The sequence below is a fragment of the Hylaeus anthracinus genome, unplaced genomic scaffold (genome assembly GCF_026225885.1).
Source record: "Hylaeus anthracinus isolate JK02 unplaced genomic scaffold, UHH_iyHylAnth1.0_haploid 3, whole genome shotgun sequence".
NCBI classification, from domain to species: Eukaryota; Metazoa; Arthropoda; class Insecta; order Hymenoptera; family Colletidae; genus Hylaeus; species Hylaeus anthracinus.
The window spans coordinates 4,907,653-4,926,833 of record NW_026535284.1 but is presented as its reverse complement, the minus strand read 5'-3'; the positions used below and the strand labels follow the sequence as shown (position 1 = coordinate 4,926,833).

Here is a 19,181-nt window from a genome sequence, read left to right as displayed (position 1 = left end):
TTTCAACGTCCTGAACCTCTTTCAATCTGCTGATTCCAAACTCAAATTTAATCTCAATATTAATTTCAATTTTGATCGAACTTTCATATTTGTTGCAGTAAAAATAAGATTCCAAAGGAATGTTCTACTTGATATTCAGGTCAAATTACAATACATAAAACGACTATACATCTGTGATTTCGTCCGTCTAATACTCGTTTAATAATTTTAATTTATGAATCGCTCAATCTTAATTCAATTTTCAATTTCAATGAAACCTTCACATTTGTTGCAATAAAAATAATATGCTAAAGGAGTATTGTGCTCGAAATTCAGTAGAAATTATACCAAACGACTAATCCAACGATCATGTAAATAATTTCCAGATATTTGGGGCTCACTGTTTCGCGGCGCTCGGCTACCTATTGAAAGTGCCCATAGTGGGCGTGAGTTCGTCGGCTCTCTACCCATGGAGCAATGACATAATCGCCAATCCCGAGAACCTGGCATACTTGCCAAACAATCTCTTCGACTACTCGTCCCGTATGAACTTCTGGCAAAGAACGTACAATTTCGTGCACAACCTGTACAACAAATGGAACTTCAATCACATCACGCAGAAGCAAAACGAGATCATTAAGAAATACCTTGGCCCCGGTATACCGGACATTAGGGAGCTGGAGAGGAACGTCTCGATGATTCTTGCCAATTCTCACATATCCACGAACGGTATAAGGGCCATGACGCCCGCGTTAATCGAAGTCGGAGGATTGCACATTCAGGAAGAGGGGGTGGAACTATCACCTGTAAGTACGCACCACGTTTCGTTTCTGTTGAGGTTTATGTTTTATTTTAGAAGCTAGAAATTATAATAAAGTTCTATTAAAATTATAATAAAGTAAAGAAATTATAGTAAAGTTCCTTAGAAATTTCAGCTCTACGATCTCTATTACGATGTATCTACAGGGTGTCCCAAAACTCCCGTAGAAGCCGGAAATGGGGGGTAGCTGAGACGATTCTGAACAACAATTTCCTTTGCAAAAATGTCGGTGGCTTCGTTTTTGAATTATTAACGAAAAACCACGGACCAATCACAGCGCTCGAGTAGCGCGCGCTCAGCCGCGAGAACATACGCTCGAGCCAGGATTGGCGTAGCCAGCTGAGCGCTCGAGCGCTGTGATTGGTTGGTGGTTTTTCGTTAATAATTCAGAAACGAAGCCTCCACCGACATTTTTGCAAAGAAAATTGTTGTTCAGAATCGTCTCAGCTACCCATTTCCGGTTCTTACACTAATTCTGGAACACCCTGTATATTGTAAGTGAGAGAATTCAACCTTCGTGCAGAAGTACTAAAATTTGAATTTCATCTTACAAGAGTCTTTAAGGAGACCAACTCTGAACTTTCGATAATGTTTTATTCCCCTTTGAATAATTCTCTTAAATAATTTTTTACAATTCTATTACAAATGATATCACACTTAAACTACCTTAATATGGGTTCCAATTGTGACGATTCAAAAAATATTTTACATGCAATTCGAATGGTATGGAGAGGCCCATCTGGACGAGTTTCAATGTCAGCTACATAATACGATAGGAAAAAAAGCATTTGTAAGTGAAATCACATTTGAAAGAAATATTCAGGTGGCTGGGTTTAGGTGTGACACCCTGTATGTAGTACTAGGGTGATTCTTAAAAGGGTCAGTTTGGAAATGTAATGCTTCGAAATAATTAAAAAGAAATTCCTTAAAAATGTCAGCACTCTACCTCAATTCCTAGTATCTCAAAAGGGCAGAATTCAAAGGTTGAGAAATGCAAACAGTTTTCTTTCCTATACAGGGTGTCCCAGAACTCCTGCAAGAACCGGAATTGGGTGGTAGCTGAGACGATTCTGAACAACAATTTCCTTTGCAAAAATGTCGGTGGAGGCTTCGTTTCTGAATTATTAACGAAAAACCACGGACCAATCACAGCTCCCGAGTAGCGCGCGCTCAGCTGGCTACGCCAATCCTGGCACGAGCCTATGTTCTCGCGACCGAGTGCGCGCTAATCGGGCGCTGTGATTGGTCCGTGGTTTTTCGTTAATAATTCAGAAACGAAGCCTCCACCGACATTTTTGCAAAGGAAATTGTTGTTCAGAATCGTCTCAGCTACCACCCAATTCCGGCTAATACGAAAGTCTTGGTACACCCTGTATATTATCATAGAATATTTCATTACATTACCTGATCTGTAAGTGATTAGCTAGTTTTTTTTCTGTTCTATACTGCATTTTTACTAATTAAAGGGGTATATGGGGCATTCCACGCCAAATGGAACGGTATAAATAAATTTTGTTTTGATTTTCTTAATTTTTTGGTATTTTTTTAATACCAAATGCGTACTAAATGGTACAACTTATTCCAGAGCCTTGAAAATTGGATGAACGAAAGCACCCATGGATTTATTTACTTCACATTTGGCTCGATGGTGAAAATCGAATCCTTCCCACAGAAACATCTTAATATATTCTACAATGCTTTTGGGAAGATAGCACCCGTTCGAGTTCTGATGAAAATTCCGAATCCGAATGAACTGCCGCCTGGCTTGCCGAAAAACGTTCATACATTGCCATGGATTCCACAGGTCAAAGTTCTGAGTGAGTACCATTCGTTAAAATTATTGGAAACGAGGGAAAAAAAGAATTAAATAAATGAAGTTGAATTGAAAATTCTTCGAAACATACAAAACGTGGCAATTCGATATAAACTTAAATTTGTTAAATTGATTTCTAAGATGACGTTACATAGAATTAATTATTTCTCTAATATGTATTTTCGTAATTATAAGTATTTTACACGGATAATGACACAGGCCAGAGTTTAATACATTTTTTAACCGGACAATGGTATTTTCAGAATTATTTTCACATCAATGGTTGATTAAAATTATCATATAAATCGTTGAAGGATGTTTTAATCCGTCATCTATTATTGCAATAATAGTTTGTCCACTAAAGAAGACGACAGACTATAGAAATACAGTGTGTTCAAAAAAAAAAGCATTCAATATTTATATGGTGTATAGGGCACACTGTACTGAGTAAAAAAGCTTTAGTAAACATAGGTCCAAAGGTCAACTGTTTCTGAGATATAAACATTTTTGTTTGCTAGTATCATAATTGACTTACTACTGGGTTTTCGATATTTATAGAAGATTTTCCACGTGTCCACCACTCATTTCTGTACACGAAATTGAAAAAATTAAATTGACGAAATTGTCGGCATTTGAATGGGAACATTCAGAACGCAATTTATAAACACTGACATAAACATCGCATGCGATGGAAGCAAGTAAGTCAATCATGATACTAGCAAAAAAAAATGTTTATATCTCAGAAACGGTTGACCTTTGGACTTACGTTTACTAAAGCTTTTTTACTCAGTACAGTGTGCCCTATACACCATGTAAATATTGAATGCTTTTTTTTTTAACGCACTGTATATAGAAAGAGAGAACTTTTTGAAATAATTCTACTCTTGCAGAGCATCCAAACATAAAAGCATTCATCACTCATGGCGGTCTTATGGGGACTCAGGAAGCAATTCACTATGGCGTTCCAATGATTGGTATACCACTGTTTGCTGATCAATTTATCAATATCAACAGCTATGTTCGAAACAAGATTGCAATAGGATTAGACCTTAACACCCTAACCCAGGAGAAAATGGATCATGCTCTGGATGCTATTCTATACGATCCCATATACCGGTAAATTGAGTCTCGTTTTATACTTTTTCCAAATAGACTTTAGAATCGTGCTGCGAAAGTAAACATCCATCTTGAGTGCATTGCTATGATAGCTTTTCGTTAAATTAACACTTTATTCATTTATAGGTTATTTAAAAACTGTTTAGAACTTAGAAAACAAAATTTCTATATTAGTATATTAATTCAAGATAATATTGGATTGTCCCAAAAGTTTCTTTCATGACTTGCACACAGTTATTTTGTGTGGCAGTGTTTATATAAATAGACATCCTAATTTCTTAGATGTTTATGTTGCAACAGTAATGGAGCAAAATGAATCATACGCAATTCAGTAATGTAACATTAGACATAAAATATTGTGTATGTATTACCTATTAATGAAATGGAAGAAACTTTTGGGACAACCTAATATTATATTCTACGTACTGTATATTTAACGTAACAAGAGGTTCTTTTTTATTAGTTTTGCTCAAATTGAGCATTGTTAGTTAATGATCAAACGCATGACTAATTGGTACCTGCAAATAGATCATGGAATTAAAAAACTTACAAACAGGGATTGAAAAATACATATAGACTTCAAAGTAGAAATGGCAATACTAAAATTGGAAATAGAATTTGCAATTATAAACGTAATGAACATTATTAAATAGGAAGTACATAAAAGCTATAAATGCTAAACTAGATAATAAAAATTGAGAATTCAAATTTCATAAACACAAATTCAAAGTACCATTATTAAAAATACAAATTGGAAATTACAATCTATAAAGTAAACCTTCGTTTTGGAGTAACGAAGTGTAAAATAGAATTTTAACTTTACACTTTCTGTTTATCAGAAAGAAAAGAAAGAAAAAAACTGTTAGGAAACTGTGTTAGAATATATTCACGTAATTTCGTTAATTTACGTAATTTACGTTAATTTCGTTCCAGGGAAACGGCGAAGAAGTTATCTGTCAAGTTCGTAGATCGACCTTTGAGCGCCATGGACACTGCAATTTACTGGATCGAATACATCATCAAGCACGGTCCAGATGCACTCAGATCGCCCGCCATGGATCTAACATGGTATCAGGTGGCGTTAGTGGATGTTGCCGTGTTCCTCCTACTTGTTGCGCTTCTGGCAATTGTCGTTCTGATAACGGCGCTGCGATTCATTTACAAATTAGTAAACCCAATTCGACAAGTGTCGCAAAATAAGAAAGTCTCATAAACACTTCCATTTTTCTATCTTGATGCACCGAGATTTCAATCGAATTTCTTTGAACGTTTCCTTAGACTCTAACAAATAAGTCTCATTATTCAAATTTTACTTAACACTTTATTTACCGGGAGCCTATTTATAGGCTTTTTAATTGCAGTATTTAGTTATTGATGGTTGTCTACTTACAATGATTAGTGTTGGGAAATAGACTTGGCTTTCAATGTACTCAGTAATAGTATGGAGGAATTATTGTCAGCCTAGATTGGCATATGCTACTGTAGAAAATTCTTTTTTGAATTAAAGTCTGGTTCTAAATAGCCCGGTAGATAAAGTGTTAAAACTTCTCAGATAGCACCAGACGTCCTTAAGACGTCCATGGGACGTAAATTTTGTACATCCCACGGATGTCCTCTCTGAACTTTCTAGATTTAGAAAAAATACTTTTTTTAAACATAAAATAAATATTTATTCAATATGTAGAAAAGAATACTTTCTTCCGAATATAAAATACACTATTTACAATATTATTATCCCAGATAGCACCGGAGGTCTCATAGACGTACAGAGAACGTTCTGGGAATGTCCAGCACCCGACGTCTCATGAACGTACATAAGACGTCCCTGTGCTATCTGGGTATACAGTCATTATTTAATATTCGCAACAGAATATATGTTTGGACATGTAAAACAAAATGTTTATTCAATATTAGGAATACAATATTTTTTGTACATATGAGATGTGATATGAACTTCTCAAAAAAAAAAGTTCAAGTCACTTAGACCAATTTCAAAAGAAAGAATTGTGTTTTAAAAGGTGTCCGAATATTAATGCGAGTCACTATATAAGCCTAAAATATGAGTCAGTTGAACAAAGGCGTTCATGGGTAAGTGATGTGTCACGTCCTGAATTCCAGATTTAGAATATCTGTCACCCGGTTCGCTCAAATACTGCTTGCTTTTTGTCCCACGCCTCTCTCAAACAACTTGCATCTAGACGGGATCCTGATCTTTCATGGGTGATGGTTGATTTCTTCTCATAGTGTTTAAACAATAACATCCTGTCCGGAATGATTCCTAGATGTTGATGTTTGCAGAAGTCTGCAAGTTCTGGGCCCGAATTTAGTCTTTTTGTAAAAGTGTTATGTAAAAATGAAGCTATTCGACATAACGACCTAACACTCGGTAAGAGTTTGTTGTCCATTTTATGTTTCAGTAGATGATATTTTTGTCCTATAGCACTGTGTACAGCTTCGACTACCAAACTTATTTTAGTAATAAATCGTGAGGCATTTGCCTCTGCGGATGTCAATTGCTTCCGATTTTCTTTACATGCTAGCATTAAAACATTACCTACAGTGGACACAAGAATATCATGAACTGCAGTTTTAATAATATAGAGAAACCCATTACACAGCCTTGTTTCTGCATATACTTCACAACATTTCGAAATCCACAGTCTACAATGCAGAAATCACCTGATCGTAAAAGTGTCTTTATTCGCAGAGGCAATGCCTCACGATTTATTACTAAAATAAGGCTGGTTAATTAAGAACATAACTATACATTCTTTCAATTAATTTTATTTGACTTTTAAATAATAATCTTTTTTATAAAAATAAATATTATGCACATGTTAAGCATTAACAAAAAAATGTTATAACTGTTATGGACCTCATGTTTCATACAAGTATTCATTTTATTTCATTTGAAATAAAGTAGTAATGAAAAGATGTTTTAAACTCACTCATCTTTCTTTACAAAAGAATAAAACAGGCAAAAATCTATATGTACATATTATCTTGTTATGTATATATAACATTTTATTAGAAGATAAATTTACAAAATAAACTTAAATAATGTGAAATTTCATTAAATGGGAAAGAAAATCCATAATTTATAATGTTAATGTATGATTTTAAGTTGTTTTAAAATGATTATCTGTGCTTGTTGTATATATGTGACCTTCAGAAACAAGGAAATCTAATATAGTATCCAGTTCTGGTAAAATCTTTTTTGGTACTTTGGCTTTAATATCGGATCTTTCTATACCAGATTCAGTATCATTTTGTGCGTGAATAATTTTATAAACTAACGTCTGATCTTTTGTCATTCCATAATAAGGAGAATCTTCGCTTGATTCTTGATTTTCCATAACACTGGATTCGTTGTTTTGTCCCTCCTTATTCTTTTTCGACATTGCTTGGGCTTTTAATGTGGCATAAGTAACTTCGAATATATGATTTGTTAACTCATTTAAGTCTTCTAGTGGTTGTAAACGCAAAATAAGAATATGTCGTTTTTCATTCTGTTCTCTGAGTAAGCCAATTATATTAACATATACATTCATCTGCATGACAAGACCTGATGCTTTTTTTTCTGCTTCTAACCATTTCAATGCAGTTATCGTACCTGAACATGTTAACAATGAGATAATTAATTTTGATATAATCTTAAGAAATAAGAGATTAAGATCATGTCAAGGTTATCGTTATTTCTTTAAATTAATTTCTATGGATATTCTAAGCTAGACATATAAAAACAAGAAAAAAAAGAAGAAATATCATCTTACAAGTAGATTTTTGTATAATGTACCAATATTATTTGGCATTTTTCTCGAAGAATTATAATTTAGTATTACTCAAAAATGGCTTGAGGTGACTACAGGTGTAAAAAGTGATCGGAGTATAAAGGTCTAAAACTGAATGCAATCGAACCTGTTTGATCTTCAACATCGTATGACATCTTCGTTGCAGTCTCTTCCATGTGGCGTATTATTCCAACAATCGAGAACATACGTGCAGGAATATCCCAAATCATTGTTTCATCAACCGAATTAGCAGCGAGTAAATGTCCTATCATAACAGGAACAATGGTTTGTACTCTACGCAATTTTACGTCGTCTGGGCCAGTTTTGTTAGTACTGTCCAAAAATCCACCTTCGAAAGTACCACTATTATCTAAATTAGACGACCACATAATTATGCTTAATTGACCGGAACTTAATGTTTTAAAAAGTAACAATCTTTAAGTACTTCTACTGAGAGAAACAACGAAATATATTGAACCGATTGAACGTTGGACGAAATCAAACAGAAATTGCGCGCGAACATGCGATAACCATAAAATACAGGAAACCTAGTTCTGTCACAAAATGAAGCTTGTATACAGGGTATACACAGGGTGTCCCAAAAATATTGTAACACCTTGAAAGAAGTGGTTCGGGAGGTGATTTGAAACAACTTTTTCCTTAGCGAAAATATTTTTAACGGAAAACACTGACCAATCAGAGCGCGAGTATGCCGGTGGAGCGGAGGCTACGCGATAGGCTGCCGCACTCATACGCTACCGCGGGCGCTCCATCGCCATACTCGCGCTTTGATTGGTCAGTGTTTTCCGTTAATATCCCCTCAATGAAGCCTCGGACAACATTTTCACTAAGGAAAAAGTTGTTTCAAATCACCTCCCGAACCACCTCTTTCAACGACTTCCAACATTTTTGGGACACTCTGTATTATGAGAATGAATTCTAAAGTTGTTTTCTTAGCACAATCTCATAGTTGCTTTTACTTTTTATTAATATTCACCAATTACAATAAGCATTTCAAGTTACAACAAAATCTATTTCCTCAAGTTATTGAAATTATGTTCAATACATATTTTTCATATCATGAAAACTAATTTTTTTACTTAAAATTCATTTAAAAAATAATTTAAACAATATTTTTATCGAATTCAAATTTAGTCGAATTTATAAATTAAAAATAATTTATTAACTTTTGTATAGAACAAATAATATTTTGCACAGACGTAAAAATATAGTTTATTACTTCGACTCGGTGTTCTTAGAAATAAAAACAAAATATTGACAAAATGTTTTAGATTTTTTTCCAAAATCTTAAAATCGTATTGGTGAATATAAAAAAATCAATGTAAATCTGCCTTGTGATATCATCATGCACTATGTAATATAGACGAAGGAATGTTTGCTCTTTCGGTTTGTTGATTTAAAATTACCATAAAAAGTATCATGGCGTCTAAGACCCATGTGGAAAATATTGTTAACGAACGTCGATTACGTCCGATTTACGGTAAGTCTATTGTTCATATCTTTATTGACGACACGAAGTTTAAATTGTCCAAGTTCTATAAAAATTTACTCGCAATATTCAACCGGTAACGAGGTTATGTAACATAGCTAAATTATGCACTTTAGATTGGTTGGATAATGGAAACAATAAAAAAGCCCTTCAAGAAGCAGATAAAGTGCTTAAAAAACATCCAAGCAATCAGTGTGCCAAAGTGCTCAAAGCTTTGGCTTTATTACGACTTGGTAAAGAAAATGAGTGTCAAATTATCATGGATGAGGTACGGTTGGAAGTACCATGCGAGGATTCTACTCTGCAAGTTATGAGTATTTGTTATAGAGAAATACATCAACGTAAGTTAAAGTCATACTTAAAGTATAATTTTGTATATATATGTAAAATATACCATGTATTATAAAATGTAACTTTGTATATTCTTATTTGTAGCAAATAAAATTAGCGAAGTGTATGAGGCTGCAGCAAAAGCAGATCCGAACAATGAAGAATTATTGACTCACCTTTTTATGTCATATGTACGACTCGGAGATTATAAAAAGCAACAACAAACAGCGCTTGCTTTATATAAACTAAAACCAAAAAATCCTTATTATTTTTGGGCTGTGATGAGTATAGTTATGCAGGCCACACATGCAGATGAAAAATTGGCGAAAGGAGTTACTTTGCCTTTAGCAGAAAGAATGGTTTGTAAATTATTGTGAACTTATTACATCATTGTAAGAAATGTGTCATTTCATTTGAAATTTTAATAAATTAATGGATACAAGGTATTGAAACTAATTAAAGAAGGAAAAATGGAAGCCGAACAAGAAGTCCAGCTTTATTTAATGATATTGGAGCTTCAAGGTAAAAGCGAAGAAATGTTAAATGTTTTATCCGAACCCTTAGCATCGCATCTTTCGTCGATTCCACAACGCAAGGCAGCACTTTTACTAAAATTGGAACGTTTTCCTGAAGCTGCCGATGCATATAAGGAACTTATCAGAGAAAAGTGAGTACAATATAGCATATACACTTTTTTAATTATAATATTTTAGTATTATACATTGTCTGTGTATTGCAAGTAGTATCGACAACTGGGCATATTATCAAGACTATGTTTTTGCGGCTCTTAAATACCAGAAACCGGAAGAGTGTTTAGATTTTTTAAATAAGATCATAACTACATCAGAGAAAAAAGTCAGGGCTCCGTATCTTGCAAAGTTTGAACTATTGAAACACACTCAAAATAAAGAAATCATTGAAAATACTGCAGATCCAGTGGATCTAATGCATCAGTATTTCTCACAATTTGGAGAGAAAGACTGTGTAGTTGGAGATTTACGACTGTACTTAGATTTGTTAACTCCTACTGGCAGATCACAGTTGCTTCAAAAAGTAAGTAAAAGAACAATAGAATGTATTTCTTAGAATAAAATAATATTTTTTTATACGAATTTCTGTTTGTAACCTTTTTACTCTTTTAGATAGAAGAAGATGTAGGTGTTAAGCCAGACGAATTTTCAACTACTGTACAACAGATGCAGAGACATATTCATTTAGAACAATTACGTCGTATTTGTGGATTCCATCAGTCCCCAAATGTAGGCATAAATGAACAAAAACAACTAGTGGAACGATTATGTAAATTATATGAGAAGGGTAATGAATTATGTCCAATTCAAGAAAGATTACCAACAGATTTTTGTCCTGCGGATTCTTACATCCTTTTAGCTACACATTTATTACACGAACTATGGTACAGTACTAGCGACGCGTCTTACTTGTACAGGTAATATCATTTTAAAAGGTAACACTTTCAAAATAAATTTATTAACTATTTAATAAAAATAAATATAAAATTTTGTAGGGCAATGGCGATATTAGAACGTGGTTTAGTATCGAGTCCTGCAAATTTTCATCTAAAAATTTTATTAGTGCGAATATATTTGGAAGCAGGATTAGTAGGTTCTGCAGATCATGTTTTCACATTGTTGGACGTTAAACATATTCAGTTAGATTCGTTGGGTCACTTACATGCACCATTGCTTGCTCCTCTAGGCCATCTTTCATTGGCTTCCACAACTTTAGATCACTCTACTAAATTTTTCATTGCAAATTGCAAGGATGTATGTATTGCCATTTCATAAACTTACCTTAAACAGTATGAAATTCTTTCTAACTTAATTCATTGTGATGCATGGTCAGAGTGCAGATCATCTAACGTTTGCCTATAAATATGGAAGTTTTATAAAGATTCAAGAATTCGTGGAGTTAAGAGAACGTTTGGAGAACTCCTTTCACTTTGTTATGACTACTGTAGATAAAATGATCCTCGAATTAAGTTGGTGCGATAGTTCCACATCGCTGATTTCTACTTTAAATAATATGCATATTCAACCCAGCGAGGATTCAATTCGACTGAATTCTTTACGAGATAACCGTGATTTGGAGGTAAATTTAACTACATAATTCATGATGAAAAATATAACATTTTTAAAAAACAATATATTATATTTAAATAGGTTATTCGTGATTGGGAACCGTTCACAGAAAATGGAAAAGACCCCAGGATGCAAGAAGAAACACGAGTATGCATGTTAAGATTACTTGCAGCGAGGAACTTAATATTGAAAATCTTAGCAGCATGTGCAATGCCTGATAGTTCATCTCTTCTTACCCGATTATCTAGTGAATTAAAACAACTGGATACCGAGCAAATTCCTTCAGCACTTCAAAAATTTGAATCAGAGGGAAAGAAAAATAGACCTTGTAAAATGTTGGTTCCTATGGATGCAGTGGAAAGGTTACGTGAAGCTCATTACTCTGAGCAATTGAAAACGATTGCTCGGCTTGCAGAGTCACTGTCTCATTCACATTATCCTGACTTCGAATGTATCCAAATGTTACAAGCATCTCCATGTCTTCAAACAATAGACATCCCCGAAAAGGGCATTCCGGTGTCCTTTAAGCATTTTCTGCTAAGAGCATCCACATGTAGTGAGTCTCTTGCAATTATTAGTGCCATATGTACTATGTGCGCAAGGCAGTTACAACCTGAAACCACGCACAAGAAAAACAGAAAAAAATACTGTAAGAACATAAAAACCGTTTCTTTAAATGACAACGATCATGTAAGATAATTTAGTAGAGTTTAATATTATTTTCTTTTGTTGATTTTGAATAATTATTGTTGATTTTATATTTAATATTTTTTTACAGAGCTGGAAAGATGTTGCAGTATTACTTACAGAAAGGATTCAAAATTTAGATTCGGTACTAACAGAATTCGAAAAGTTTCAGCTACATACAAGATTGAGCAGTAACGAATATGATATACGTATACCGATAATAAAGTATGGCCAAGTTAGTTTAGGACAAAGTTGCAGATCGTTAAAATCTCGAGCTCAAATCTCATTGAAACTCTTAAATAGCTTGAGAAGGTGAAATTGTACAAAAATTCTTGTACAAAGAATATCCATCCAATTGTTTACTGATTTATAAAAGTGATTCATTTATTATGTACATTATTTTTAGTCTAATCAAATTATAAATATCGACTGAACGCTTATTGCAAATTAAAATTTTTGAAATGATCTTTCTTTCGCACTAAATTCACACCATTTAATAATTTAATAGTCTTTCTTTTATACAAGCTTGACCTTCATTGTGTCTTTTCTTTCAAAACAGCACACTGCCAGTTGTTAATACGAACTTGTGTTTCAAAATAGGTGAGCAATACATTTCATACAAATTTGTAAAATTTGGGATAAATAACATTGTCATGTGAGATGAAGCACATAAATTAATTTTTTGGTTGTTTTGTCTGTACATATACATTTTGAGTTAAGTACATAATTTTCAATAAACTACTTAAATCTTTCTTTACGGGAATAGTATATCTTACTGAAAAATGTGTATAAATTGTTTTATAGATGGAACGTGTCACAAATTGTGATATTATGAATTAATTTAACAAAACCTGTTTTATGTCAAAGTTACGTATTTGTACTTTGCCTCCTACATTGTATATTAATAAATTTATTACTTGTTAATCATCTAATTTAAATAATCAGTTAATTAACTTGTACGAAATTAATAAATTGGATAACAGTAACTACTACAAATAAAAGAACTAAATATATGTGATATAATTTCTTCATTAAAAAATAAATTTATATTTCATGTACTCTGAAAAATAAAAATTAATAATGGTATATTTCGTAATATTCAAATAATACAATTGGCGCATACAAAAATGCAAAACGTTATGTAGTTTTGGGTTTTAAGAAATGAAAATGTAAAGAGATATTAAAGGATTTAAGAACATTCTTGTAAAAATACTGAAACAAGGATCAAGTAGATCTTCTGCAAAATCGAATCCTTATTACTTAAACGATATAATACAATTTTTAATTGTAAAGCTTCATTTGTAAAGCTTAATGTGCTTCGATAGTAACTTTCAGAAAAATCTACTTTTACATCTTGTAAATACGGATAAGAACGAGATTGTTGATAAATTCAAGAGGGAACCTCAACTAATAAATGTCCAGGAATTGAAGTGGAAACCGAGGATGTTGCAGAACACCAGGATTGACAAGAAAAGAAAATTTGAATTTAATAATGTCGAGATATGTATGTATTATATTTTATACATACAGACACACTTCGGTTTTTTTTTTTTTTTTTTTTTTTTTTTTTTTTAATTTATTTATTTAAGGTCGCATCAACATCACCGGTTATTAGCGACCACCTTTCTGTTTTACAACTCTGAAACTAAATTACATTTGGTGTAGTTACAGGTGGCGTTCATTTAAATATTATCATATAAATTTAGATGTTGTATGAAACTAATTATATCAGATACAGAATTTTCGTCGTTTGCAGATTATCTGGTATGCTCAATTTGCTTCTAGTTGGTTGCAGAGAGGGACACTCAAACAAGTGCTTAACTGTTATAATAACATTACAGTAGGTACACATCTTTGGTTGGTTTTTAGACAATAAGTGTTCGTGAGTCAGTTTACAGTGTCCAATTCGTAAACGAGTGAGGATTACTTAGTTTTTTCTTTTCATGTTGTTAAATTGATGAGTTTCATATACATCCTTACTTCAGACAGTTTTTTTGGTATTGACTGAGTCCATTTGGAATTCCAGAATTCTGTGTTTTTTTTATGTAGAAGTTTTTTAATATCCTTATGATGAACAGGAAGATTGTGGTAAGGGTTTTTCGTAGCTTCTTTTGCAGCTTCGTCCACGTAATCATTTTCTTTAATTCCGACATGAGATGGTATCCATGTGTATACAATTTGATTGTCGGCAGCAGTAATTTCATAGTTCAAATTAATAATGGCTTCAATAATTGGTTCTTGTTCCTTACAAGATTTGAAATTTCTCAGGTTTTCTAGTACACTCATAGAATCAGTAAAGATCACATATTTAGTATAATTTAGTGATTTAATACACAGTAAGGCTTGCTTTATTGCAAAGGCTTCACAGAAAAAAATGGAGCTACAGTCGTGAAGTCTATATAATTTCCGAGATCCCAGGCAGGTTGCAGCGCAACCTGTTCCAAGGTTTTTACACGATCCATCAGTGAAGATTTTTGTGTAATTAGTGTATTTACTATCGATATTTTTAAAAAATTGTTGGTATACTACTGGATTTGTATTTTCTTTGTGGTATATATGTAGAGAAAAATCTATTTCAGGCGTTGGAGTTAACCACGGAGGATACTTTATCTTTGATCTATGTATTATTTCAGGTATATTTGTATAAATATCCTTTAAATAATTGACTAGTCGCTGATATAATGGCTTAGGAAAGGATTTTCTTTTTTCGTAAAAGGCGGTGTATCTGTTTGAGAAGACATTATGGTATACCGAGTTTGAAGGAATGTGAGATATTTTGGATGCATATGAGAAGAGTAACTTTCTTCTTCTTATGTATAGAGGTTCTTCATTTGCTTCAGCTAGAATGGTCATGATAGGACTGGTTCTATAGGCACCTAGTGCAAATCTTAACCCTGATGAATGGATGGAATTTAGGTTGTTTAATACGTGGGGTTTTGCCGAGTCGTAGATAATAGATCCATAATCTAATTTGAAGCGGACAAAACTCTTATAGGTAGTCAGTATTATCTCTTTATCCGCACCCCAGTTGCTCGATGAAATTGATTTGATTGCGTTCATTCGGCGGGTACATTCTGCTTTCAAATACTTACTTTGAGGAATCCATGTAAGATGTTTGTCAAAAATTAATCCAAGGATTTTTATTTCGTTACTGTTTTTTAAAGTGTATGAGCCCAGTGATAGGTTAATTTGTGTATTTAAAGATTTTTGTTTTGAAAAGGTAATGACTTCAGATTTTGATTTAGAAATTTTATATCCAGTTTTGTGGGTCCATTTTTGGATTTTGTCTAACGCGTCTTGAAGTTGAATTTCCGTGGTTTTTATGTTTTAACATAACATTAAATATATCATTGATTGCTACTAAAAACAGGGTCACACTTATAACTGATCCTTGGGGAACACCATTTTTAATTGTGAATTTCTCTGAGAATTGGTTTTTAAATTTAACTCTGATCGTTCTGTCCTGAAGAAAATTTGAAATAAATTTGAGAATTCGTCCATTAATTCCAACATTAAGTAAAATACTGATAATTCTATCTTTCCACACCATGTCATAAGCTTTCTCCATGTCTAAACTAACTGCTGCTAGGTGCTGGTTGGTAATAAAGGCATCACAAATATTACTTTCAATGTTCGTAAGATGGTCTAAAGTAGAACAGTGTTTCCTAAATCCACTTTGAAAGGGTGAGCCGAAATTTATACTGTTAAAATACCAAATTATCCTTTTATTAATAACTTTTTCCAAGAGTATTGGTCTGTAGTTTTGTGAATTTGTAATATATTTGTTTGGTTTTGGTATTGGAATGATGGTTGCTTTTTTCCATTTTTCGGGAAAAATTCTAGAGCATAAAATCTCATTATAAAGAAGTGTAATGTAATTGATAGCAATTCGTGGAAGCTTTTTAAGGAATATGTTAAAAATACCGTCTGGTCCAGGACTTGAATTTTTAGTTGATGAAAGAACTGTTTCGATTTCAGAGATTTGTATGGGTGTGTTGATATTTTCATTTGATTGATTATTTAATTCTAGAATTTTTTCAATAATTATATCGGAGCAGTTTTTAAATTGTTGAAACTCTGGATCGTAGTTGGAATCATCTGAGTTCCTCGCAAATGTACTAGCTAATAGGTTAGCCTTATCTTCAGTCTTGTTTACGATAGTGTTGTCTGAAGACGGCATAATGTTAGGAAGGGGAATCCGATTTCCAGTTCCATTGATTTTTTTTAGTTTTTCCCATACTGTAGAAGTAGATGTAGATGGATTAATAGATGATATAAAATTTTCCCACGATACTTTTTTTTGTCGTTTAAAAGTTTTACGCGAATATGCTCTTAAGCGCTTATATTCGTATAAATTGTTAAACGTAGGGTGGGGTTTGTATTTTTGAAAGGCATGTTTATATGCTTTTAGAAATTCACTGCATTCTTCATTCCACCATGGTAACCTTTTCTTTTGTGCTTTGCTCAATGAATTAGGAATACATTTTTTGGCAGCATCAAGTATAATTTTCGTTAGAATGTCTACTTTTTCGTTGATATTCATCATTTGGTCGCATCGAGATTGAAGTTCGTTTATTTTTATCGAGATTATATTTTGGTATTCTGAAAAATCACCTTTCCTGAAATTCCATTTTATTTCATTTGTAGAGTAAGTGGAAATCGGATTTAACCGATAGTGTAAGAGTATGGGATAACGATCACTTCCGTATAGGTCTTCGGTAGTTTCCCAGTTGAAATTATGTGCGATTGAGGGACTAGAGATTGATAAATCAATAGCGCTGATTATGTTGTAGGAATTATTGAAGTGAGTTGGATGATTATTATTTAATAGTACCAAATTAAGGTCTTCCATAATTTGTTCCATTGTTTTCTCTCTTTCATCTAGTTTGTACGAACCCCACGTATAGCTATGACAATTAAAATCTCCCAATATTATATAAGGCTTTGGAAGCTGATTGAATAAACTACTTATTTTTTGTTGTGAAAGGATACAATTATTGGGTAGGTAAATGTTGCAAATGCTGATCGGACCTTTTGAGAATAGAACCGAGATTGTGACACACTCAAGATCGATATTTAGAATAATTTCAGTTGCTTTGAAACTTCTTTTAATATATGTAGCTACTCCGCCACTGGCATGGGTTGCATTTGTTCTGTTTTTGGTGAAATTTATATAATTCTTTATGTTAGCTTGAAAATTGTTTTTAAAATTTGTTTCCTGGAGACATATAATATCTGGACTATATTTATTGATTAGGATCTGGAGATTTTCTTTTTGCGGACAGTAGCCATTCAAGTTCCATTGTAATATATAATCAGCCATTCTTAGGTTGATTGTGAGAATGATGTAATTGGTCATCATCACTGGCCTCTGAGAAATTCATTGAATCGTTGTCAGAGGTATTTTGTTTTCTTAGTTTATTTTTCAAAATTGTGAATCTGCGTTTAATGTTTTTATCTATAAGGAGTGTCCTGGTTTTTTCAAGCATCGTGATGAGAGACTGAAAATTCGATACATATTCCGAAGCAATTTCTGTAACATTGGAGGTATCTTTCGTCTTTTCTAATAAACTTTTAAGTTGATGATAATTGAGTGGATATGGATTATTTGGGTTTGAAAGTATTTCTCTGAGTGGAACAAGTTGATTTTCTAAGATATCTATTTTGTTTTCATCGATATCTGTATTGGTCTTTGGTTTTTTAAATTTTTCTTTGATCTTATGATCTTCAAGGTAATCTGGTTTATCCAAATTTGTTTCGATAGGTTTTAGAGGATTTTTTAATGATTCATTGTTGTCAGTTGTGCTGTTTGAAGATACAGATAAGGGTCGTTTTGGAGCCTTTTGGGAAGGATTTATTATTGTCAGATTGGAATCATTTTCCAATAACGTGGTATTCGAAAAATCTTCTTTGTTTTGACTTTGATATACCAATATATTGGATGAAAACAAATTTGATGGAGTGTTTATCAAAGTTAGGTTTTCCTTATGCAATATTTCTATTGATTCAGGTTCTTTGCAATTTTTTGCTACATGACCTTGTTGTTTACAGATAAAACACGATATTGCTTCGGCCGAAAGGTAGATCCAATAACTTGTGTCTTCAAAATTCATTTCAATTGACTCCGGGAGTTTATGTACGTCATCTGGGTGTATGTAGACTGATGTTTAATTTTTTAAATTCATTTTCCAAAACGTTATGAGGGATTATTAGGGAGACGTTTGATAATATTAGTCTTTTAAAATTCGTTAGGAGACTACGAATCTCAAGTGAGTTATTTCCAATAGATATTTTTGTTTTGTTATCTGTAAGTCTTTTTGCTATGTCTTTATTGGCAAGGTAGAGACATATGCAATTTCTTGAGATTCTTGAGACAAAACGTATGTTATTTGGGTTTATTAACTTTCCAATCGCTTGGGTGTACTCTTTCAGCGGAATCCCATCAATTGAGTCGATTACAATTGCCTGTTCCTTTGTAGGGAATATTTCTCTTTGGGCAACAGTAGCAGAGCTTGTCGTTGGATTTTTACTTACTGCTTGACTAAACGTTGATGTTGAGGCATTGAAATGAACTTCTTGGTCAGAAGCCATTTCAATAAGTGAAAAGAGCAGAAATCACTAGGTACAATTCTAAGTAGATTCGTATGATGTAATGTTAGATTGATAGTCACTGGTTTACTCGCATAACGATGCGACAATCAAAACAAAAACAAACACAAAAACAAACGGAACTCGCCAGACACGTCCGAACACATAGGCTTCCCAAAGGGAAACTGACTTCGGTTTTAGTTTCTGCTTATAATATCCAATACTTTGTTTCTTGAGCTTAAGTGGCAAATAAAGATCGTCCTTGTCTTGAAATTCGAATAAAGGATCAGTATACATCCACTCAATCCAGTTCTTATACTGATTTAAAATACGTTTAAAGTCCTCTAAAATGTTGTAATCTTCTTATCCCAAGATATATGAATCAAATATGAGATAAATGCGTATTCACATCATAGGATGTAGCTAGTAGATGTAGATAACATGTCTG

The 19,181-nt window shown here is 33.0% G+C and overlaps 3 protein-coding genes and 1 long non-coding RNA gene across 7 annotated transcripts in view; 2 read left to right on the top strand and 2 right to left on the bottom strand.

Moving 5' to 3' along the window:
• Positions 1-4,785, bottom strand: part of LOC128894436 (uncharacterized) — a 5,243-nt gene extending 458 nt beyond the window's left edge. The window contains exons 1-4 of one of the 2 annotated variants that reach the window (XR_008461546.1): positions 4,646-4,785; positions 4,155-4,246; positions 627-783; positions 17-563 (exon numbers count right to left, since the gene is read on the bottom strand). This is a non-coding gene — a long non-coding RNA (uncharacterized LOC128894436). The remainder of the gene's footprint in view (positions 1-16; positions 564-626; positions 784-4,154; positions 4,247-4,645) is intronic. The other variant, XR_008461547.1, reaches the window with a different exon arrangement.
• LOC128894421 (UDP-glucosyltransferase 2-like) overlaps positions 1-6,587 on the top strand; it is a 26,988-nt gene extending 20,401 nt beyond the window's left edge. For all 3 annotated transcript variants that reach the window (XM_054156146.1, XM_054156144.1, XM_054156145.1), the window contains exons 3-6: positions 366-785; positions 2,385-2,616; positions 3,503-3,728; positions 4,662-6,587. In XM_054156146.1, coding sequence (XP_054012121.1) covers positions 366-785; positions 2,385-2,616; positions 3,503-3,728; positions 4,662-4,941 — 1,158 coding nt within the window. In that variant the 3' untranslated portion in view covers positions 4,942-6,587. The remainder of the gene's footprint in view (positions 1-365; positions 786-2,384; positions 2,617-3,502; positions 3,729-4,661) is intronic.
• A 139-nt stretch (positions 6,588-6,726) lies between these two features.
• LOC128894430 (replication protein A 32 kDa subunit) lies at positions 6,727-8,131 on the bottom strand. Its single transcript, XM_054156156.1, has 2 exons — positions 7,647-8,131; positions 6,727-7,341 (listed from the first exon to the last, which is right to left on the bottom strand). Exons 1-2 carry the CDS (start codon positions 7,906-7,908, stop codon positions 6,848-6,850), a joined length of 756 nt encoding a protein of 251 aa, XP_054012131.1. The 5' UTR covers positions 7,909-8,131; the 3' UTR covers positions 6,727-6,847.
• Positions 8,132-8,836: 705 nt separating this feature from the next.
• Positions 8,837-13,065, top strand: LOC128894412 (N-alpha-acetyltransferase 25, NatB auxiliary subunit). The gene is made up of 10 exons (XM_054156130.1): positions 8,837-9,020; positions 9,146-9,370; positions 9,465-9,718; positions 9,803-10,026; positions 10,103-10,412; positions 10,502-10,806; positions 10,885-11,143; positions 11,223-11,468; positions 11,540-12,148; positions 12,237-13,065. The coding sequence occupies exons 1-10, from the start codon at positions 8,960-8,962 to the stop codon at positions 12,459-12,461; spliced, it is 2,718 nt and encodes a 905-aa protein (XP_054012105.1). The 5' UTR covers positions 8,837-8,959; the 3' UTR covers positions 12,462-13,065.
• Positions 13,066-19,181: the final 6,116 nt, after the last annotated feature.

Coding starts and splice junctions, on each gene's coding strand:
- LOC128894430 (XM_054156156.1), bottom strand. CDS start 7,908: ATGTGGTCGTCTAATTTAGATAATAGTGGTACTTTCGAAGGTGGATTT. Junction 7,342..7,646: donor CGATGTTGAAGATCAAACAG/GTTCGATTGCAT, acceptor TAACATGTTCAG/GTACGATAACTGCATTGAAA.
- LOC128894412 (XM_054156130.1), top strand. CDS start 8,960: ATGGCGTCTAAGACCCATGTGGAAAATATTGTTAACGAACGTCGATTA. Junction 10,027..10,102: donor AAGGAACTTATCAGAGAAAA/GTGAGTACAATA, acceptor TATTGCAAGTAG/TATCGACAACTGGGCATATT. Junction 10,413..10,501: donor GATCACAGTTGCTTCAAAAA/GTAAGTAAAAGA, acceptor TTACTCTTTTAG/ATAGAAGAAGATGTAGGTGT.